This window comes from Sporothrix schenckii (genome assembly GCF_000961545.1).
Source record: "Sporothrix schenckii 1099-18 chromosome Unknown Cont41, whole genome shotgun sequence".
Lineage (NCBI taxonomy): Eukaryota > Fungi > Ascomycota > Sordariomycetes > Ophiostomatales > Ophiostomataceae > Sporothrix > Sporothrix schenckii.
In genome coordinates, this window is record NW_015971142.1 from 1,640,833 (window position 1) to 1,661,817 (window position 20,985).

The 20,985-nt window shown below is 54.9% G+C and overlaps 9 protein-coding genes across 9 annotated transcripts; 1 reads left to right on the top strand and 8 right to left on the bottom strand.

The window, feature by feature from the left end:
* Positions 1–5,814: 5,814 nt before the first annotated feature.
* SPSK_07608 (mitochondrial carrier protein) lies at positions 5,815–7,054 on the bottom strand (the record flags this gene model as incomplete). Its single annotated transcript, XM_016734267.1, has 2 exons — positions 5,815–5,839; positions 5,949–7,054. The coding sequence occupies 2 exons, from the start codon at positions 7,052–7,054 to the stop codon at positions 5,815–5,817; spliced, it is 1,131 nt and encodes a 376-aa protein (XP_016590865.1).
* A 1,092-nt stretch (positions 7,055–8,146) lies between these two features.
* On the bottom strand, positions 8,147–8,547 carry SPSK_08115 (uncharacterized protein; the record flags this gene model as incomplete). Its single annotated transcript, XM_016734758.1, has 2 exons — positions 8,147–8,418; positions 8,514–8,547. 2 exons carry the CDS (start codon positions 8,545–8,547, stop codon positions 8,147–8,149), a joined length of 306 nt encoding a protein of 101 aa, XP_016590866.1.
* Positions 8,548–8,883: 336 nt separating this feature from the next.
* SPSK_08050 (uncharacterized protein) lies at positions 8,884–9,402 on the bottom strand (the record flags this gene model as incomplete). Its single annotated transcript, XM_016734700.1, has 1 exon — positions 8,884–9,402. The coding sequence occupies one exon, from the start codon at positions 9,400–9,402 to the stop codon at positions 8,884–8,886; it is 519 nt and encodes a 172-aa protein (XP_016590867.1).
* A 458-nt stretch (positions 9,403–9,860) lies between these two features.
* Positions 9,861–10,697, bottom strand: SPSK_07874 (uncharacterized protein; the record flags this gene model as incomplete). The annotated part of the gene is made up of 1 exon (XM_016734527.1): positions 9,861–10,697. The coding sequence occupies one exon, from the start codon at positions 10,695–10,697 to the stop codon at positions 9,861–9,863; it is 837 nt and encodes a 278-aa protein (XP_016590868.1).
* A 933-nt stretch (positions 10,698–11,630) lies between these two features.
* SPSK_07176 (uncharacterized protein) lies at positions 11,631–13,728 on the bottom strand (the record flags this gene model as incomplete). The annotated part of the gene is made up of 4 exons (XM_016733843.1): positions 11,631–12,101; positions 12,129–12,277; positions 12,348–13,050; positions 13,072–13,728. 4 exons carry the CDS (start codon positions 13,726–13,728, stop codon positions 11,631–11,633), a joined length of 1,980 nt encoding a protein of 659 aa, XP_016590869.1.
* Positions 13,729–14,310: 582 nt separating this feature from the next.
* Positions 14,311–14,635, bottom strand: SPSK_08155 (uncharacterized protein; the record flags this gene model as incomplete). The annotated part of the gene is made up of 2 exons (XM_016734795.1): positions 14,311–14,538; positions 14,561–14,635. 2 exons carry the CDS (start codon positions 14,633–14,635, stop codon positions 14,311–14,313), a joined length of 303 nt encoding a protein of 100 aa, XP_016590870.1.
* Positions 14,636–15,249: 614 nt separating this feature from the next.
* Positions 15,250–15,981, bottom strand: SPSK_07936 (uncharacterized protein; the record flags this gene model as incomplete). Its single annotated transcript, XM_016734589.1, has 1 exon — positions 15,250–15,981. The coding sequence occupies one exon, from the start codon at positions 15,979–15,981 to the stop codon at positions 15,250–15,252; it is 732 nt and encodes a 243-aa protein (XP_016590871.1).
* A 1,543-nt stretch (positions 15,982–17,524) lies between these two features.
* SPSK_07776 (peptidase u61 ld-carboxypeptidase a) lies at positions 17,525–18,508 on the bottom strand (the record flags this gene model as incomplete). Its single annotated transcript, XM_016734432.1, has 1 exon — positions 17,525–18,508. One exon carries the CDS (start codon positions 18,506–18,508, stop codon positions 17,525–17,527), a length of 984 nt encoding a protein of 327 aa, XP_016590872.1.
* A 613-nt stretch (positions 18,509–19,121) lies between these two features.
* Positions 19,122–20,827, top strand: SPSK_07368 (MFS multidrug transporter; the record flags this gene model as incomplete). The annotated part of the gene is made up of 4 exons (XM_016734032.1): positions 19,122–19,342; positions 19,402–19,759; positions 19,833–19,898; positions 19,982–20,827. 4 exons carry the CDS (start codon positions 19,122–19,124, stop codon positions 20,825–20,827), a joined length of 1,491 nt encoding a protein of 496 aa, XP_016590873.1.
* Between the last annotated feature and the right edge of the window lie 158 nt (positions 20,828–20,985).

The following is a 20,985-nucleotide window of genomic DNA, read 5'->3' on the forward strand; positions in this document are numbered from 1 at the left end:
ATCGGCCGCGCACCGCATATCTTTGCCCTCCGCAAATTGCTACCGTGTGACAAGGGCTCCCGTGCACGGGCCGTCCAAGTACAAAGTAGTCCCATACTCCTCCGCCAAGAGCCAGGACCAGACTGTTCGTTTTTGTCTTGCCGAGGATGAAAGCTGTGATTTTATGCATTTTCATTGATTTCCCGTTTCCTGTCACTCTGTTCGTCCCGTTCTGATTCTCTTCTGTTCCTGCTGCTCGCCACCATCCGTCTTTTGTCTTGTTGGTTTGTGATATTTACCACACCCCACGGCTCGCGGGTCTTAAACCGTTGATGCAACGCTTTCGAAAGGAAAGTATAAAAACGCAGAAGCAGCAAAACCCAATATATTTTCCTGATATCAACCTTTGCGTTTCTTATTCGATTTGTGTGCTCCATAGAAATATTCGTATCTACGATGTAAAACATTTTCCATCATGTCTCAGGAAGAGCAGTGATGGCCATCGCTCCCAAACCGTCAGAATCCCCTCCCCTTGTCCACCTTTCCTGCTAAAACGACGCATCTGCTTGCCGAGCCCAACCCCTTTTGTCCATTTTTTACGTCTTGGGTCCCGATGTACCGATTGACCAGACCTTTGAGTCCAAGAGCCAAAAAGGCCACTATAATATAATGGTAGCGAGGCTAGTCGGTGCCTTTTTTTTTTTTTTTTTTTTTTCGGTTTTTCGCTCAGCCCAATATCTACTACTTCAGAAAGCGTTGAATCCAGATCCAACCTCCTTCAGCTTCAGCTCGAGTGCAGCTGAAAGGCTCCACACCACCCACACCGATCCACACCACATTCTCCGTAGATTACCCACATCCGTCCCCTGTGTGTGTCCGTGCTCTTGTGATTGCATTACACAGTTCATGACCGCCTTTGGCGGGGGATGAGAGTTGTATTTTGCCCAAAGTTTGAGAGCGAGGCAGTATCCACCTGTTTGGACGAGACGGGCGATTCAGCAGGCAGAAAGCACTCGCCGACCAAGGAAATGAAGAGACGGCACGAGAAATAAAGAGGGTGTCAAGAAGGCATAACCTGGTTCCTGGTTTCTCACACCTCTCGACTCTTGGTTCCTGAATGTCGTTTTCCTAAATGTACATTGTTCGTCGGACCTGGCAGCGGATGTAATAACCCGTTGAACGAACGACGCCGTGTATCACACATTGTCCCACATCCACGAGCCAAAAAGGTTCACTCTCAGCTAGTGTACCAATATACCAGCGAAAGAAACAAGTCGAGGGAGAGGAAATCGAAGACACACGAGTTCGTCGACGGCCAATGGCCAACGATCCAGGATCAACATTGAACTGCACGCGCCACGCGACTGTTCGTTATCGTAGGCCCCGATCTCACCGTTTGTCGACGCCTTTCTCCCTTCCTTTGCGTCGTCCGTGTTCTGTCTTGGGCAGACGAGTGGTCTTTGACGAGCGGTCTTTGATGACTTGCTTTAAACTCATCACCGTTTTACTTCTTCGCTGATCTCTTTTGAAAAGCGACGATCGCAGCGGGCCAGAACACGGCTTGCAAAAAATTACCGGCTTGCCACGTTCTCTCCATTGTCGATCTCAGCAGGCATCTTCTCTTCCCTAACGAATATTGCAATATACCTAGTGCATTCATTTGGGTGGAAACACAATAGCCCCAAAGCTCACATGCTCTTTTGGACGCGTCGAAGGCCCAGCAGTGGTCGGACGAGGTCCGAACACGTTGAAATGCAAGATGCCGCACAACCGGCTTACCATTTATTAATTCTGGACGAATACCAAAACGGTGGCAAACCTCCAAGTACACTATTCACTGGCCCAGCATGTTGCAAAAATGTAGTCAATACCGAACGAGTAAAAAACAGAAAAAAGAGACAAGAAAGAAGAACTATATCGAAAGAGGTTCCGTCATATTCACGCAATACAAATTTTCAAGCTACGAGTGCTTTCCTCCAGGGTACATCCATGCAGAAGGGAAAAAAAACGTGCAAAATACCAGTCTATTGGCCTTAATGGTTTTCGTGTTGGGCATAGTGGATATCGAGGCGCCAAGCAAGCGCAAGTGCAAAACGACGCCAAAACATTCCCAAGTATCCTACATTCGTAGTGCGTCGGTCTCTCCTAGATCTCTTCACCTATCGCTGACAACACGCTGAAAAGGACCCGTGGACACTCCCCTCAACAAAAATGGGCCTTTTGGAAGCCCGGTTGGGCGCGCCGACGAACAGGACAGGAGATGGTTGATGGATCCAGGAACGGACGTGTTTTCGAACCTCTTTCCGAGCCTCTTTAGCGTTGCGCTCGGACGATCGAAAACAGATGCATCCCCGGACTATTGGACTTTTGCCTACGAACAGGGACTACAATGCGTGAATGAGGTCGCCGAGCGCTGGGGCGCCTGCGCTCGGATCGCGAACATGGGCCCAGCGACGTTCCGAGAACGAGGCGTCTTTTGTCGATGCTGCTGGAGGCGCTGAGGCACGACCATCGTGGACTGTCTCTTGTAGTCGCTGCCGCGCTGTGTCCCGGGTGGTGAAACTCGAGATCGTGATGGATACCTCTGAAGCCACGATGGAGTGAGAATCGCCAGAGGCCCCATCGCAATCGCCCTTAGATGCATCGGCCACAGCCTCTCATTTCGGTCATTTCGGTTGCTGAAATCAAAGTACTCCGCTTGAGGTGCCTCCGTTCATCCCCTATGTTCAGCCCTAGATCCGTATCTTCCGCCACAGCAGGGTTCACTGCACGCTTTCGCCCAAGTGGATCATATTGTCGACGCTACAGACCAATGTGGCCGTAGCGCCACAGTTCAGCTGGTGCTTGTTGTTTGCACCTCGAAGCTGAAACGCGGCTGGTCCTCGGTGTGATGCTGGCATTGCTTGTGAAGGGTGGTGAAGTCCGGAGATTCTACGAGGGGAGGACCTCACCGTTATGGCCTCGGTCGCCCCGTCTTCGCCTCGACGTCAACGGCGTATCTCGTAAACACATAAAGTGCCCGGCTGCCCTGTCCTGCACCCGAGCGTGCATACGGACTATGTACTCCGTATATGAAGTACAGTCGTGTTTACGAGGACAAAAACTGCAGCTGTTGCCGATCACTTGGGCATTGTGGCTCGCTGGACGCCACAATGCAACGGAAGATAATCTTACTCAAAAGAACTCAGCACATACTCGCATATGGGAAAATGTGCGGCTGAAGGTCTGTTACGGGACCCCCATTTCATTCAAGGTGCCGCCCACGCTTTTCGAGTCCCTCAAGTCAGTCATGTGTTCATGTTCACTTCATTCGTTTTTTGCAGTGCCATTGTACGGATCCTCGTGCGGAAGTTTTCTTATCCCAGGAGGATACTCCGTTGCCGGACTCTATGTGCGTCGGACTTGATTTGAATTGGGCAAATTGTGTCTCCAAATCTGTCTGCCTCAGACGCACTCGACGAAGTCCCTTGGCCGCATATTCACGATTTGCGGACCGAAAGACGTAATTACTGTGTACTGATACGGCGCAGCCCTGCAGTGTCCTTTCATGCCCAATGCTACTCCACATCCGAATAAGAAAACAATGGCCCATCCGGGCGGAAGATCAGCGCTACCGCTGCACGGATGTGACCCTGTCACAATTTCTTATTTCTTGCGTCGTATTGAGTCGACGCGGCGAAAACAAAAAATGACAGCCGACCAGGTGACAACGAGACACAAAACGAACAGTGAACCAGCGAGCCAGCGAGCCAGCGAGCCAGCGAGCCAGCGAGCCAGCGAACAGCATCCATCACGATATGCAGGCTACGACATGCATGTCGTCCTTGCCACTGCCCAAAGTGGAATATATGACATGTGCCACAGCTCGACAGCTTCTTGAAAACTATGCAAAGCTATGCAAAGCTAGAGTGGCTTCAGACCAGATGTCTCAGACGACCACATCCCTTGCAGCAAGCTTGCCTCGTTGGCAGCGTGCCCTCCTTTCGCGCGACGGGTCGATTGTCAACTAGCAACCCACCCATATTTGTTGCGTTTCCGTTGTGTGACTTTATCGACTTTCTACGTGTGTTCATGTGTGTTCAAGTGTGCCGTTTCCGACTCTGTCTGCTGTGTCTTTGTCTAGTCTGTGGCTCCTTTTCTTGCTTGAACTTTGCTGCCGCATGCTTTCGCCGGCCATTTGGTCATCTACACCGATCCCCCGAATTTCTAGCACACTGGCAGTGTCCATATTTCTTTTCCAGTCGCTCTCCTCTTCCTCCACATCATTTCACATTCTGAAATCGTACCATCTTTGCATCCCAGCTTCCAAATACAGGCCAAGTCTGCCAGCGCCTTGTGATGCCTCGCGGCAATATCCCCTATCATTGTATTCTCCGAAAAACGATGGATGTTTGGCAATGTCTTTCTATATCTACCGTCGCTTTTGATATACTTTGTATGTCAAGCCGGTGTCAAATGCCATCCTGTTCCCTGTCAGCTTTTGCTACCCCCCAGTCAGTGCAACGGTCGCAGATCATGGGTCCCGCCTCGGATCGTGGCCGAATTGCACCCTGCAAGGATGATCGGCAACTTCTTTTCGTAGTTTCTTGCTTGTGTGGGACGGCGACAGCAAGAAACGAAAGAAATGTAGGAAGTGCATGAGAAGAGAGAAAAAATAAAATAACAAGAACAAAAATAAAAAAGAACAGAAATATAAAAAATAATAATAATAAAATAAAGGCTGCCCGTCCCGGACATGGCACTGCCGCCCCCCGCCTACATATCTGGCACCGACTTCCTGCTCCCCCAGAGCCTAGAGCCTAGAGCCTAGAGTCTAGAGCCTAGAGCCCTTGGCCTGTCCTCGCCTCTTCGACTCCTGTTCCCATCCCTCACATTGCCAGTGCGACCTCACTCCGCACTTTGCACTATCATGGCCGACCCTCTTTTTGCGTCTTACAACATGCGTTTCTACCTTATTTTACGTCATTTTGTGTTCATTTGTTCTCACTCCATCATATTTGCTTTCTTTTATTTCAACAACGACTTTGCTTCCAATAGGAAGCCCCTCCCCACAGCAAACGGTCCACCCGTCAAGGGATGCAGTGCCCAGTTGAGCTTTTCTTTCTTTTCTGTTTCATTTTTCTTCTGGTTCTGGCTCTTGTCAACAGACTTCTTTTCGATAGACTGCATGCCTTGTCTCACACGCACTGCGGGGGCCGGTCCAACCCAAGTCTAGATGCACTTTCTGGCTTTCTTAGCCTCGCATATTGGCCTCGCATATTGGCCTCGCATATTGGCCTCACATATTAGCCTCGCATAGGATTCCCCTTGCTTCGCATAGCCGTCCAGTTGCATGTCGGCTGCAGTTCCGTCCGCCGGCGCGCGGAACAACACCGTCGCATTGTGCCTACAAAGTGCAGAGCGCTACGGTCGATGTGTCATCGAACAAGGAAAAAGCAATGAACCGTCTTGCTTTCTTCTATTCAGTGTGCCATATGTCGTAACGCAAACGCAAAGTTCGTAAAGTCATTCCACCGGTTTCCAACTCCTGTCAAGGTCCAGACCCAACACTGCGTCAACCCCTCGTAGCCTCTTGGCGCTCCTCTACGCATGTCTCGCTTCCAAACGACAGTTTGCTTCGACGTGCGCCTTCCACGGCCATTCCGGCCACGCGCCGGCATGGCTGCATGGGCTGCATGGGCTGCATGTCTTGCTCTATCTTGCCTTGTGTCAATCTTGCTGCTCTTGGTGTCTTTCTCTCTCTTCAGTCCGGCGTGTCAGGACGCGATGTGCACTCTCCCTTGCTTCCAAGTCTTTTCTTTTGGTCCCGAGTCGTCATCTGCATCGTCACGGATCCTACAACCCAGTCTTCTTGTCCCACCTATGAGAGAGTGTTAGTATGAGTGATGTGCAAAACATGACAAACGATGAAACGGGTGGTCAGCAAACAAGAGCATCACGAGGACGAGCTGCCTCGTCCCTCCACGTACAGGTCCAAAAACAGCTTCCACAGAATGGAAAACAAGAGACCCTGCAGACCGTTGCAGAGAATGCGTGTCTTGAGCCCGCGGCCAAACAGGCCGATCAGCCCGTCCGCCTGCACCACCAGCGCCGCCGCCTCCAGGTACGACACCTTGGTGTCGTTGACCTGGCGGTACGTCTTGACGACGCGCAGCGAGTTGGACACGGTGTCGGAGACGGCCGAGGCCACAAAGCCGATGACGGCCAGCCGCAGCAGCCAGACGGCCAGCGGGTGGCGCGCGGGCTCGGGGATCCAGGCGGTCAGCAGGTTGTACGTGGCGAACCAGGGGTAGTTGCCGGCAAACGTGGCCGCGGCCGTCGCGAGCGCACCCCACCAGAGACTGCCGAGGCCGTTGGTCTTGATGCGCTGGCGCAAGAGAGCGGTGCCGCGCGGGCCCTGGGCCTGGAGGGTGGTCTTGACCGTGTCGATGGGCGTGAGGACGATGCGAAACGCGGCGGCGCACAGCGAGACAAAGACGGTCTGGATCAGCGAGGGCAGGTCCTTGAGGTACGAGTTGGAGTGCAGCAGCGCCAGGATGCCGGCGTTGGCGGCCGTGTCGCCAAAGCGCGAGATGGGGCCCTGCACGAGCGCCGCCCCCAGGCCGTCGTAGTAGCGGCTGACGCCGCGCTCGCGGTACAGAATGGCCGTGGCCTCGCTAAACGAGTGCCCAAAACGGTACTGGTAGTTCATGATCGTCCGCAGCGGCATCAGCAGCAGCACCTGCAGCACCATGGCCGCCGCGCCGCTGACGCCGCTTCCCAGGGCCTTTTTGAGCGCGTCCTTGAGGTCAAAGTCGACGTCGCCGCCGGCATCGATCCAGCCCTTGATGAAAACAAACAGGACCAGTGCCGCCAGCAACGTCCAGACCGCGCGCCCCACGTACCAGCTGGTCGGCCGGCGTGGCGTGTCCTCTGAGCTGCCGACGACATCGTCGTCCTTGGCCGGGCTGTCGTCGTCGCTGCTGCTGCCATTAACATCGGGTCGTATCGCGCCGTCGCCGGTTTCGGGGCCGAGCAACGGCGTTTCTTCGTCGACGCGCGCGGGCGCCGGCGCCTGTATGCTCTGTTGTGCCATGGTTCGCTCGATAAGGATGTGTGAAGAAGAGAAACGCGACTGAGACCACAAAAACGGTTTCAATCAAAGCGCCAGCAGCAAAAAAAGTCTTGTTGTGGGCGAGAAAACGACGCCCGACCGGAGTGAGCTCCATCGCCCAATTTGCATTTCAAAGCAGACCGTGCCTGCTCCGCCAGCGTCTCGCCTCGGCTGCAGCGGCTAATTCCGCAGGTCCACCTCATAGCGGCCGCCGATGGCGTGCTGTACGTCAAGCGTTGCCTGCAGTGCGCCGTTCCGGAGGCACCAAACCCCCACGTTGTCGAGTACATAAAATGCAATTGAAGGATGAGAAACAAACGGCCTATGGTGTCTTTCTTTGCCTGTTTCTGCTTCGAATTATTTCCCGTCGTCGTGATATTCGTTAACTTACAAGACTGTACTGGACGCCACTCCAGGCAAAAAAGTTAGGGCTGAATCCGCTGTAAGTCCCTGAGATTCAGCGATACATCCGTATTGCCGGGTGCCATTTAACTCCAACGTCCAACAATCTGTTGCACTGCTGACAACATGTACGGTATGTCAGTCACAGTGTGGCACAATACGTTGTTTTGAAAGCAGTGGTGGTGGATGTCCCTGCCGAAGTCTTTTTAAAAGCTTTTGTTGATGGTAGTTATTGTTGAAATAGTTTATTATATTGTATTTGGTTTTCAGATGGGTAAAATGGAAACCTAATTAATTGAGAAATAAATATAAAATAATTAAAATAATTCAATATTATGTGTCATATACAAAACCACCTTGTACTTCATCACGCCGAGGACGCAATCCGTATATCTCATAGGATGCGTACGTACCACACGGAAACGAGACAACACATCATCACGGTCACATATTTGGACAAGGAGCGGACGGGAACATTCTTAGGCGAGGGCAATTAGGAGTCAACAAGGCTCTTGTTGTGTTGGTTGAATTTTTTTCTCTCTAAAAAAAAGCAAAGCAAACGCTAGGCGGACATATGCATTGCGAACAACGAACAAATGGTATGTTATGATGTTGGGAGACGTTGGATGGCCGGACTAGGGACGGGACATAGACACAAGGTAGCGGACGTGTTTAAAAGCCCTGCTTGGCAACCTGGGCCTTGGCCGCCGCAATGGTGGCCGCCGAGTTGGGGTCGGTGAAGCCGCAGCCGAGCTTGCCGTTCTGGAACTGGGCGCCCTCGGCCGAGCAGATGCCGAGGCCGCTGCCGCTGATCTCGGCGCAGCAGGCGCTGCGGCAGTCGGCGTTGGCGACGCAGCCGCCCGTGGTGAACTGCTGACCCTTGCCGTTGCCGACATCGGCAGCGCCGGAGTTGTTGGGGGCGAGGGCCATGGCAGAGACGGCGACTACGAAGCAGTCGTGTTAGTATTGTCCAAACAACCGAAAGGAGGAACGGATACAGGGAAGGGGGACAACGGCAGAAGAAGGCCAAAATACGTACAAGCCAGAGCAGCAGCGAAAGTGATGCGAACCATATTGACGGTTTGAAAAGAATCGTTTGAAATAAAAAACGAAAAGAAAAAGAGAGTGGTAAAGTACAAGTAAAATAGACGACGCCGGGTCGAGAAAACTGTCACAGACAGAAGAAGAAACGAAGGCAGAATATAAAGTAGAGGAAAAGACCGAGTATGATTTGTGATGAGCAGAATAGAAAAACAAGAGTTTCGGAGACGGGTAGAGGAGAGGCACTTTATATATACATTCTGTGAATCTACGTTTTATTGTTCGGTGTTTGCCGCGACGCGCAATCTATCTGAGGCGGCTCTTAGGACATCATTCCATGGCCGGCTGCACCACGTTCTGCATGGTCGCTATGTGACATTGCTGAAAACAGGAGACGAGAGACGCATCAAGAGCATCAAGAGCATCCCCGCGGAGCCACAAGCAAGCTCATTGTTGTGTTCGATCGCCCAGCCTGAAATCCGAAAAATCCTGAAATCCATCCCTGCGTACTGTGCGCCTTGGCCAGTGTCTTGCCGCTTGTTTCGTCTGGTGTCGTCTGTTGTCTTCTGACATCTTGTCTTCTCCCAGGAAATACGGGTTTGCAGGGGCGCGGGTGTGCGACGCCGGCAAGCCCATGCCATGACTCGCATGGCGTCTGACGCGGTCTCTGCGGTGGCACGCGGAAAATGCGGCGTAGCAAGGAGGCCCAAGGACAGGAGGTCTTGCCAAGCCTCAAACAGCCTATGTGCAGCAGATCTGCTTTTTCGTCCGGTGGATGGGACTTTTTGGACGTTTTTTTTGACTCGTTGACGACGTCGCTTGTTTTGGGCTACTGTTTTTGCTGCACGATGAGGGCGCGCTTTGGAGCGGCAGAGGGGGCCGTGCATTTTGGCGCCGAGCAGCATCTGCCTCAGATCTGTCGATCCGCCGCAAACCACCCCCTGTTGTCGCTGCCTGAACACAAAAGGACGAAAAAAGCCATAAAAAGCCATAAAAAGACCCTCCTGGAGAACGGCGTACCGCAAACCAACACAAACATCGGACTCGTTTCAGGTGCCGCTTGAAAAGTCAAGCCGAGGTGGAAGACCGGCAGCAACGATGATGCACTGCAGCGTCGACCGCGTCGGCAAATCTTGCTCACAATGCGACAGAAGTGGGCTGTCGCGTGTTCTTGCTGGTCGTGGAACGCTCACCGGACGTTTTTGGCGCTGCATCGAACATTATGGGCTTGAAAGCCATGGACCATACGATACTGAGCCGTCTTACCAAGCTCGAGGTGGCGACTTACAGACGGATGTTTCAAAAGCGAGTCACAAGATAAGGCACTGGCAGTCATTATAAAAATTCAATAGCGTACATGGGAAGGCTCATTCTGCCGCCCGTCTTTCTGCCCTGCTGTATATGCGATGCCCCGGATGCAGCGGTCCATGACGCTGACATCGCGGGCCTTGGCCGCCTCCGACGCCGCCTCCGACGCCGCCTCCTCAGCCAGCTCGAAATCGACTAGGAGAGCCGTTGTCCTGCCGTCGCCGTGGTTTCGTAAAAGACAGTTCCCGTCGTGGGCGTCGTTGTGGGCAATGTTGTGCCCATGCAGCCTGCGGAGAACGTCCAGGCAGGCGCGCATCCTGTCTGGGTTGCGGCGTGCCTCGGGGTCCTGGGGAGCGTACTCGACAAGAAAGCCAGCGGGGCGACCGGTGTCGTCGACAACATGCCCAAGAAACGTTGGTGTGATTCCCGTACCGTCGAGGCGCTGGTAGATGGTCACCTCCCGCGCAAGATCACGCAGCAAGGCGTCTCTGCCGCCGACCGAGCCGTCTGTGTCGACCATTTTGGCTAGGACGGGCCATGCTGTGGTGTCCTCGTCCGTCTCAAAGTCTGAATGTGTCACGAGAAGCAAACGGCCTGGCTGCAGCTCAGCAACCACCGCCAACGCGCGATAGTCGAGCTTGCGCGGATGCCAGCCGGTGACGCCATCCGGAAGCACAGCATGCCTCGTCGTCTTGGGAGGCAGTCGTCCACGAATAGCCGACGCGTGCCAAGACGATGCCCAGCACGACGACCTGGTGTGCCCGTTTTGAGGTTGGGGATGATGGCCGGCGCTGTCGATCGCAGCAACCGGCGCCTGTAGCGTGAGTGACTGCGCCTGCACAACGGCAATGCCAAGGAGGGAGAAAAGGTGCATATGCAGAGCCGTGGGAAAGGGGAGTAGAAAGAGAAACCCAAAAAAGCGATAAATAACGTCAGTGGAAAATAAAGACGGCGAGATGATCATCTCAAAAAGGACTGGCAGGCATAATGTCGGCAACAAGGAGCGAGGTGGCCGACCGTAACTCGCTGAAAGATGCATGGGTGATTTTACTTGTCAAAGACAAAGACAGCAGTCTCCTGTTTCGCTCAATGGTGAGAAGACCATCATTCTAACGTCCGCAAACCGGCTGAACTTTCTCCCTTTCGTCTGCACCATGTTGTGAGCGGGAAGGGTAATTCAGTGTTACGGATTTGCGAGATCGACGCCTCCTGTATCTCTCTGGCGTCTGAGCAAGGACAGACAGGCGAAACACTGCGCGGCACTGCTCCAACAAAGCAGAAAGGGCCAAAGAAGGAAACAAGGGGAACGGGGAAAACGAGGAAAAGCAAAAATAAATGATCGAATTCAAAGTTGAAAATCAATATAGGGGGATGGGGAAAAGGAAGAGCATATGGCATCGCAAAATAAACGGCCAAGAGACACCCGCACCATTGAAATGCTGTTACGACAGAAATGCATGACTCGTGTCACATCTGCTTCAACGACGGAGGTAGGAATCGACAATGGACTAGGGCGTAAGAACAGAAAAAGGAAACTGAGAACAAGACATTTTTTGCCGGTGAACGCGATGAAGCTGTAATAGTGCAAAAAAGAGAGAAAATCTGTACCGAATAGACACTGCGCGTAAAAGCGCGTGAGCACCGGACGTTCGGATTACATCTCCGCTGTCAGCTAGCCCACAACGCCAAACTGTACATTTATGCATCGTAAACATGCTGTGGTAATAATGATATCGACCAGATCAGACACAAAACGCAAACAATCAAAACATCAAAACATCAAAACCGTCAAAGCAGAACAGCACGTCTACACCACAAGAGCAGCGTCGTTTGCCACCTCGACCACAACGCCTGGGCCGCCCACGCCTGTCACGGCGTCCACCTGGCCGTCCACGACTTGACCGTCCATGACCTGCAACCGATTGGCCTCACGCTGGAACCGGCGAGCCGGAATGCGGCGGGCAAACAGAACGTCTGCCACAGCCTGGGGAATGTTCTTCATTTCGGGCAGCCGCACGCTGGCCCAGATGATCCAAATGGAGATGAGGCCCACGGCTGGAAACGCTGTTAGGCCCTGGAGGTTGCCCTTGTCATGACCCAGCATGTAGGGCCCGGCGGCTGATTGCATCAGGCTGCCCATGTCGTTGGCCATTCGCGACAACGAGAGGGTCTTGGTGCGCAGCGCGGCCGAGCTCACATCGCAGACAATTGTGTTGGTGGACGGACCGACGGTCGCGCCGTAGAGAAATGACCAACCAAAGAGAAGAACGGCTTGTCCCTAGGAGCCTCCTTGGTATTTGATCACGGAGCGGCGTTTCAGGATATCCAGAATCCCAATCATGGACAGGACTGGCCATATGCAAACCAGGCCGCCCAAATACATGGTCCGCGTCGACAGGCGGGTGTAGAAGATAAAGTAGCATATGCTGCCCAAAAGCAGGATGATGGCATTGACTGTTCTGTTAGAGGGGTGAAATGTTCAACGCAAAAGTATGAGTCCGGCCGCGGGTGGGACGGGTCTTACAGAATGCCATCTTGATGGAATCGTCGCTCTTGAGGCCGGCCAGGCGCATGAAGTTGACAAGCTGACTGGCAATGGCGAAACCGACCACGATCTGTCCAACATTGACCATGACGGCAATCTCTGTGCGCCGCCGGTTTGACTTGCGAAAGCATTCACGAAACTCAATCTTGTCCGTCAGTTGTGTCGTCTCCAAGGCCACCACGGCCTGGATCTCGGCCAGCCGAAGGACCGCTGGGTCGGTGGGATGGATGCCAAAGCGGGACCGCCGTCGATCGGGCGAGCATGTGAGGCGCTCCAGTGCGTGCAAGGCATCCGCCGTGTTGCCGCGACGGACATGGCACCATGGAGACGACGGAGCCGCGAGACAGGCAATGGCAATGGGCACGGGAATGACCCATTGGAGCGCCATAGGAATGCGGTATGCGCCGGCGCCCTCGACGTCTACCATGAGCCAAAGGACGCCGTAGGAGGCCAGCTGGCCCACGATCCAGCAGCAGCTGATCATGCCGGTCAGCACGTTGCTGATGGTCGGCGTGCACACGTCGGAGATGTATGTGCTGGCCAGCGTGCCGAAGCCTCCAGAGCAGAGGCCCTGAAGCAGCGTGCCGACCAAAATGACGACCATGGACGGTGCCCAGAAGTTGATGAAGGTGCAGCCGAGGAAGAGCATGAGCGACGTGGCCAAAATGTGGCGGACGGAAAACTGTGACGACAGCTAGCCAACCAACAGGCCGCCGAGCATGGAGCTGCCCACAGAACACATCTGCACGGCCAGCATCCAGGCGGCTCCAAAGTCGTCCTCGTCACCCGAGAACCGTTCTTCAAACTGGGGCTGCGCCAGCAGCGAGACGGCAAGGTTCTGGGCGTAGCCGACCAAGATCACCGGCAACATCAGCAGCAGAGACCAGATGATGGCCTTGTAGTAGGTGCGGAGGGTGTGGGCGCGGGCTGCCAGATTCTCGACGTAGACAGCTGTCTTGGCCTTGAGCCACTGCTTTTTGTCGTCGTAGAGACTGGTGTACTGGGTGCGAGAGCGGTGCTCGCTGGCGTCCACGAGCGTCTCCGATGCGCTGACAGTAGGAGAGACTGCAGTCGAGATCATCAGGGAAGCAGCCAGTGTGTTGACGGTATCGCTGTCCGGCCCTGAGAGTGCTCCGTCCATTATTCCCGCCATCTCAAGCGCGGGCGACTGTATCTCTGGGATTCTCACAGGATCATGTGTGGTTGGTGAATTCTGGTGTGGCAATGAGTCGCGGCGGCCGCTGGCTCCCTCAACGTAGACCTGTTCCCAGCCGCGGACCTCATATGCCGCAGGAGGGGAACGAAATTGACGGACGTAGCCAGGAGATGCATATGCACTCTCTGGCTCAACAGGCTGCATCATGCTAGTGATCGAATTTCGAGTGGGAGGGATGATGTGGTAGACGGTGATGCCAGACTGTAGGTTCAAAAAGACGATGGAAAAAGAAAGACAAACCGATCTCAAAGGCAGAAAAAAACAAAAGAAAATAAAGACATGCGGGAAAAGTCAATGCTAAAATAAACAATAGTAAACGTCCAATTCTCCAAGAAACGACTCTGTGTCTCAGGCCATTAGGCTTTCCAAGACTGCAAGATCGGCGATTCGGTTGTGGTTGGTATGGATATGGCCTGGAGGGAGGCGATGAAGATAGACAAAAAGACGCGGCCCCATTTCGTCGTCTCCATTGTTTATCTGTGTTGCTTCGATGGACGCTACTCGACGTGATGGAACAACAACAAAACGGGAAGGATCAACCCGATGGCCATTGTGTCTCTTTCCCAAACTACGGCTTTTTGGTAAATGGGAGGCTCTTTCCCAAAGTAGCAGAGACGACGATCCGGAAGCAGCGAGTCGTGAGTTCTTACATAACCACGAAAAGGGGGCTGTAAACGAAAGATTTCCACTTTGGTATCCCTGAAATAAGACAAGCTAGTCTATCCTTTACTCGAAGATGGTGCTGTTCATGCCGGGGACGGCATCCAGTGTTGTCGTGGTGCTGTTGGGCAGCGCCGCGAAGTGATCCAGCAGGCTGCTGGTGAGCAGGCCCGTTGACGCGGCAGCGGCCGTGATGTCGCAGTCGACAAAGACGGGCAGCCGAGACGAACACACGGAGACATGGATGGAGAGGATGATGGGGCCGGTGGCGGCGCGCATGGAGGTGTAGAAGACCTGCGAAGCGCCAATGTCCGACAACACCGCCACAGATGCCTCCGAACAGCGTCGGGCAGATCGACAGCGTCTGACCGTTCTTGCCGACGAGGGCCATGAGGGCAGTCAAGACGGTCAGTACATCCAGCCAGTCCAAGAGTCATCATAAGGCTAAATCACCGTGTTCGCAGTACTAGGCACTTCCGCTCGATGTCCCGGCAACTGTTCGAGTCGTGAACGGCACACGTCCCGCTGTAGTATTTCCTAGCTGTCATCAATTCTGCGGCACGGGTAAATCCTTTCCATCAACAACAGCGAATGTTCCCATCTATGTCAGAACAAGCTTTTGCCAATGCTTCTACGTTATTTATGATGCAGCCAGCTCGCAGGTCGCAATGCCGCCGTCGAAGAATAAAGTAGTATTTGTCTATATTATTCCGGTTGAAATTGGTGCTTATGTGGTTTTATGTGTTGAAACAATTTGATTTGGTAAAGTGAAGAATCCTTTGCTAGTTGATAGCACTCAAACCATCCCACCAATGGGTTGCCCCATCGCCACCCCGTCTCCGTCTTCCACTCTGGCATCGAGGCAATGGCAAGAGCTGGAGAGCATCGCCCCTCTTTTGACCTTGTATTCTACTGGATCCCAGTCGAGACTCTGCGTGGGATTGACGTTGCAGATTCTACGAGATACGACTTTCGTTAGGGTCGTCCGAGTTGGGATGGGTCCTCTTACTCCTCGGCGCCCCAGTGCAGGGCATCGAGGCGGGCGTAGTAGGCGGCGTCCGTCTCGCCCGATGCGCGAGCCGGGTCGTCAAAGGTCTTGGGGCACTTCTTCTTGTTGGTCTTCTTGCAGGAGCCGACGGCGTTGACGGTCGGGTGCTCGCACTCGTTGTCGACGCGGGCCACGTGGCACGAGTCGCAGTTGTGCGGCGTGCAGTCGGAGGCGGTGTTGCAGCCGTGGTCGGAGCAGGCCTGGATGCTGCGCTCCTTGTACAGGTTGCCGCCGAGGTTGTACTTGACGACCCACTCGCCGCCGTCCTCGTGCTCGGGCAGCTGCAGGCTGGGGTTCTGCTTGTTCATGAAGCGGGCGAAGAAGACGCGCGCAAAGGGCGGGTCGAAGGTGAAGACGACCTCCTTGGTGGCGGAGTTGCGCACAAAGGCGGTGGCGGCCACCTCGTCAATGAAGAAGTGCTCGTCCGGGTTGGGGAGCATGGCCCACTCGATCTGCTCCTTGATGTGGGCAGCCGTGTCGTTGTCGAAGCGGGTGTCGATGAAGTAGAGGCTGTCCGGGCCCGAGGCCGCCACGTAGGGTGTGTCGGGGGCAATGACCTGGATGCCGCGCCACGAGTTGTAGTACTTGGGTACGTAGCTGGCGACGCGGTACTCCTCCTGGTAGGTGGGCGTGCCCTCCACCGCGCGGATGGAGCTCAAAAGCATGGCGAACAAGACGCTGTAGAACATGTTTGCGGATTCGGTCGAGCGGGAGCTGACGAGGGGTCTGGAGCTGGGCTTTTTATAAGAGTTCTGTGGTGGGGTTGGAGTCTTGTTTGCAGAGGTGCCTGGGAGTGCAAGTGGGAGTCTGTGGATGGAATGATGGGAGATATATCCTACCCTCGAAGGAGAGACGACGGTCATATTTATACTTTTTGTGTGTGCATCACGGCGTCGTGAGACTTGAGAAAATGAGCATCTCCGTCGACCGCCAGATGCATGAGCCACGAATCGGTCATGGTGATAGCTACAGAGATGGCATACGCGATGATGGACCACGAGCACCGCCAAGATCATGAAGGATGCAAAACAAACAGAACAGGAACGAGGATTGAGGGATGAAGATGACCGGAAAGCGTGGCACTGCCTACAAAAATAGCAGCCTCGATATTGGCTGACAATGTGTAAACGGCGTGTTGCAAGCCGGCCCCTCATATTCACATCAAACCGACTATTCAGAGAGTTTAGAGTGTGTTTTGGAAACACTGGTGATTATCCGTGCTCTCGCATCCAGCCACAGCCTCCTGTATTTGAATCCATCAGATAAAGTCCTGCTATCCCGGTAGGATCGTGTTGATATAAAGAAGATTAAGACATACTATGGTTGCCGCAGATTGACCGGCAAGACCGAGCATGACTCTGTCTCTGGAGGATCATGACTCTCTACTCCTTTTGCATGCAATTTGCCCTATGGACGTCCGATTCCAGAGGATCGTCAGACCAGCATAGGTTGAGGACGGCACATATGCATCGAACGTGTGCTTTGTGGGATGCATGCAGCTGGTGCACAGATTAAAAGGCTTTCTCGGACACGGCGCATCTGGCACGCGCTGTCAGCGTCACGTTCATGTGAACCATCCATCGGATCGTCTCCTGTATTGCCCGTTCCCTGTAATATACGTTTCCGACGCGCCTAGACCTGGTTTCGACCCGCAGGCACGGTGATCTCGGCGCCTGTCCGCCGCCTTCCTACTGGCTAAAGCTGCCGGCAGATGCCTACAGCGTGCGACTTGGCGGGCCCGCGATCGGGTCTATAGATACAGGCATAGTAAATATATAGTACCTGTTTGGAGAGCAATACATGGCGGCGGCTAAGCAACAACTGAACGATACGACAACCTCCAATCGTTATGAGCAAACACCAAACGCGCTTCCTTCTTATCACAGGCTGAATCCTAGCTATCCTGCGTCGAACGAGGTGGTGAGCAGGGCCGTCATCCATATCTCACGATGGCTTTCATGTCGAGAATATTTGATCCTGATGGTCTTTACTTCTGCAGCCTGGGTCTATTTGCAATGACTTGTATCTCGTAGGGGCTTCCCGGACTCGCAGCAGATTTCGGTGCCGAGTGAGGCAGCATTGGTACGGAGCCCACTGGACTGACACGTTCGACACAAGTGCATCATCATATCGTCAAATTGACTTCCGTGAAGGATCATATTACGACACGAGCTTACGGAAATGGATGTGTAGCACTATAGGTTTTATATTTAATACACTATCCAACTAGGATCAACGAACCGCCGACTCCAAAATAGCAAAGCGGTCCTTGGCCGAGTCCAGCTCGGCCAAGGCGTCGTAGGGCAAGGTGACCATGGGCACGGTGTGGCCGATGTCGACGTTGAACAGAATCGGGAACGTCGCGTCGGCAAAGCGGCCCTCGCACAGATGGCCGCGGAGAACACCAATGTAGGCGGCGCGCTGCTCTTCCGTGTCGTAGCCAAAGGGCCGGCCGACAACTACACCGGCGGCCGCGTCAAAGACGCCCTGGGCAACCAGATCGGCCAGACCGGCACGGACGCGGTTGAGGGGGAGACCCGACACCATGTCGTCCGCCACCTGTGTCTCGATGAAGACGATGCGGCCCGTCCAGTCGGGCACGACGGCCTGAACGCCGCCGAGGCGTGCCATGACAGTCACGCAGCCGCCGAAGAGGCGGCCCTGTGCGCGGCCTGGGCGAATCCAGGTCCAGCCGGTCGTGGGCGCCAGTTTGGGCGGTTCGGTCGAGGCTGGGTCGGACCAGAACGGATGCACGGCGGGCGCGTAGGTAGGCGAGCGGGCCACATCGCCAATGGGCGTGGGGTCTGTGATGGTGCGGAAGAGGTGCTCCGCGCAAAAGTGCCGCGGCGTTTCGCTGTCGTCGATGTTGTTGGCCTCGCCGAGCTCCGGGATGGCGCCCGGGCCGTAAAAGGAGCGCAGGCCCGTGAGCGCATGCAGGAACCAATGCAAGCCCGTGATGTCCGAGCAGCCGACGACGACTTTTGGGTTGGCGCGGATGGCGGCATGCAGGTCCGTGTCGGCGATGAGGGCGGGCAGCAGTTCGGTAAAGGTCGACCCGCCAATGGTGCAGACAACGGCGTCGATGGCCGGGTCGGTGAAGGCGGTGCGCAGCTCGGCCATTCGGAGGTCAATGGACGACTGGATGCCCGTATCCGGCGTGAACAGCTCGCTGACGCGGTAGCCGCGGCCGGTGAGGAGTGCTGTGGCCCGGGCCATGACGGCGAGACGAACGCAATGGTTGCGCCGGGCGCCAGCTTCTTTGGCAGGACTGTGGAGGGCATGTGGACGGCGGTGTGAAGTATTATCTAGGATAGTCTATGTGTAAGGAGTGCATAGATCCTTGTCTTGATCTTCTTTGACGTTCGCCAGTGTGGCTTGACGGGCTTGGCATGATATATACGACCAGACGTGCACTGGCAACTCGATCTGCTCTTCAAGGTCGACGGCTTTGAGCCACAGTTGGTGTAGATCATCACTATTTTCGTACGATAACGTCAATGCCCAAGTGTGGGAAGTGTGGGGTGATGGCTCGGCTGGTCTCCATTTCGCAGCCCGGCGGTTGAGTCAATCGGTCGATGACAGGGACCGCAGCTAAGCCTAATCAGACAAGTACAAACAGGTCCCGTTCGGGCCACGCCCTTGGGTTGGCATCTGCCATAACGCACGACGATCTGTAGCAAGTCAGATTGCGACGCAATTGATGTCGAATATAAGTCGTGCATTTGCACCATCCAGATTCACGATGCCCACAGCAGCCACACCTTATTTTCGAGCACAATTTTGCGTGCCGTGAATTTGCTTGCCAGGAAAACCGCTGATCTTACCCAAAATGAACCAAACAACGGCAGCGACGGAAACAACAACACCCACAAAAAATGAATCGACAGACGTCGAGCCAGGCAGCGTCGCATTGTCGACAACCTCCATGATTGTGTCCTTTGACGGCCCGGACGACAGGTACAACCCGCACAACTGGCCGTTCTCAAAGCGCGTGTATACAAGTCTCCTCTACAGCATGGCGAGTTTCGGCTCCGTCTGGGCAAGTACAGCGTATGTCGCCCCCGGCAGCCCAGTGAAACCAAAGGGCAAGCCACTAACTAGATTGGCAGATATGCCCCCGCCAACGAAAAGGTGGCCGAGCAGTTTGCCGTCTCGTCCGAGGTGGCGCTGCTCGGGACGAGCCTGTTGCTTCTCGGCTGGGGCTTTGGGCCGTTCCTGTGGGCGCCGCTGTCGGAAATCTACGGCCGCAAATGGGCCGTGCTGCTGCCGTACGCTGTGTCGACCATCATGTCCGTCGGCACGGCCACGGCCAAGGACATCCAGACGGTGCTGCTGACTCGCTTCTTCACGGGATTCCTGGGGACGGCGCCCATCACCTGCATGGGCGGCGTGATGGTGGACTTGTGGGGGCCGTCGCAGCGCGGCAACGCCATCGTGGGCTACATGCTTTTGGTGTGCGGGGGTCCGGTGCGTTCCAGGCCATGTTGGGATCCAAGAGGAAGGGGGCTGCTTTATAGTAAGCCTGGCTAACACTGTACAGAACCTAGCGCCAGTGGTTGGTGGCGCCATTGTTTTATGCGGCGCGAGCTGGCGGTGGACAGAATACGTAAGTTGTCACGACCCACCAGAAAAGGCAGCGGATACCCTTCTGACCGAAGCTCGAATCCTTTGCCGTGTTTCTTGATTCAGATCACCGCCCTCCTCCAGGGCACCATCCTCGTTCTGGGCCTCGTGTTCATCGACGAGACGTATAGTCCTGTGCTGCTCACCAGAAAGGCACGTGCGCTCCGCAAGGCCACAGGCAACTGGGCCCTGCATGCGGAGTGGGAAGAAAAGGACATTGTCTTCAAAGAGCTGGCGGTCCAGTTCGGTCTGCGGCCGCTGCAGATGCTCCTCACGCCCATTTGCCTGACCGTCTCCATCTACGCGTCCTTCATCTACGGCGTCTTCTATGCCAGCCTGGCGTCCTTTCCCATCCTTTTCCAGGACACCCGCGGCTGGAACAGCCTCGAGGGCGCGCTGCCCTTTCTGGCCGTGCTGGTGGGCATTGTCGGCGGCGCCGCCCTCAGCTGGCACAGCCAGCAGCACTACAACCGCATGCTCGCGGCCAACGGCGGCCTTGCGGTGCCCGAGGCGCGGCTGCCGCCCATGAAGTTTGCGTCGTTTGTGCTGGCCGGCGGCCTGTTTATGATGGGCTGGGCGTCCACCCCAAGCGTGCACTGGATCGTCCCCACCGTGGGCGTCGCCATGATGGGCTTCGCCTTTTACACCATCTTCACGAGCGCCGTCAACTACATCGTAGACACCTTCCACCGCTGGGGCGCGAGTGCCATGGCGGCCAACACGTTTGCACGGAGCGTGTTTGCGGCCGCTCTACCCTTGCTGGTGCGTCCGTGGTACGAGCGACTGGGCAACGGCTGGGCGTGTAGTGTCCTCGGCTGTTTTGCCGTGCTCAACATTCCTATTCCCTTTGTCTTTGCCAAATATGGGCCTCAGATTCGGGCCCGAGGCAAGTACACATCGAATGTAACATGAGGCAGAATGCTGCGCTGGTAGTTTGAGACAGCGTGATGAAGTACGGGATTATTATGAAAACAGACAAGACAAAGGGGCAGCTACGAAAGCATGCGCGGCCGCGCTGGTTTATATCTGATATCCACCACGCAAACCCTCCGCGGAGCCGGCCGACAAGA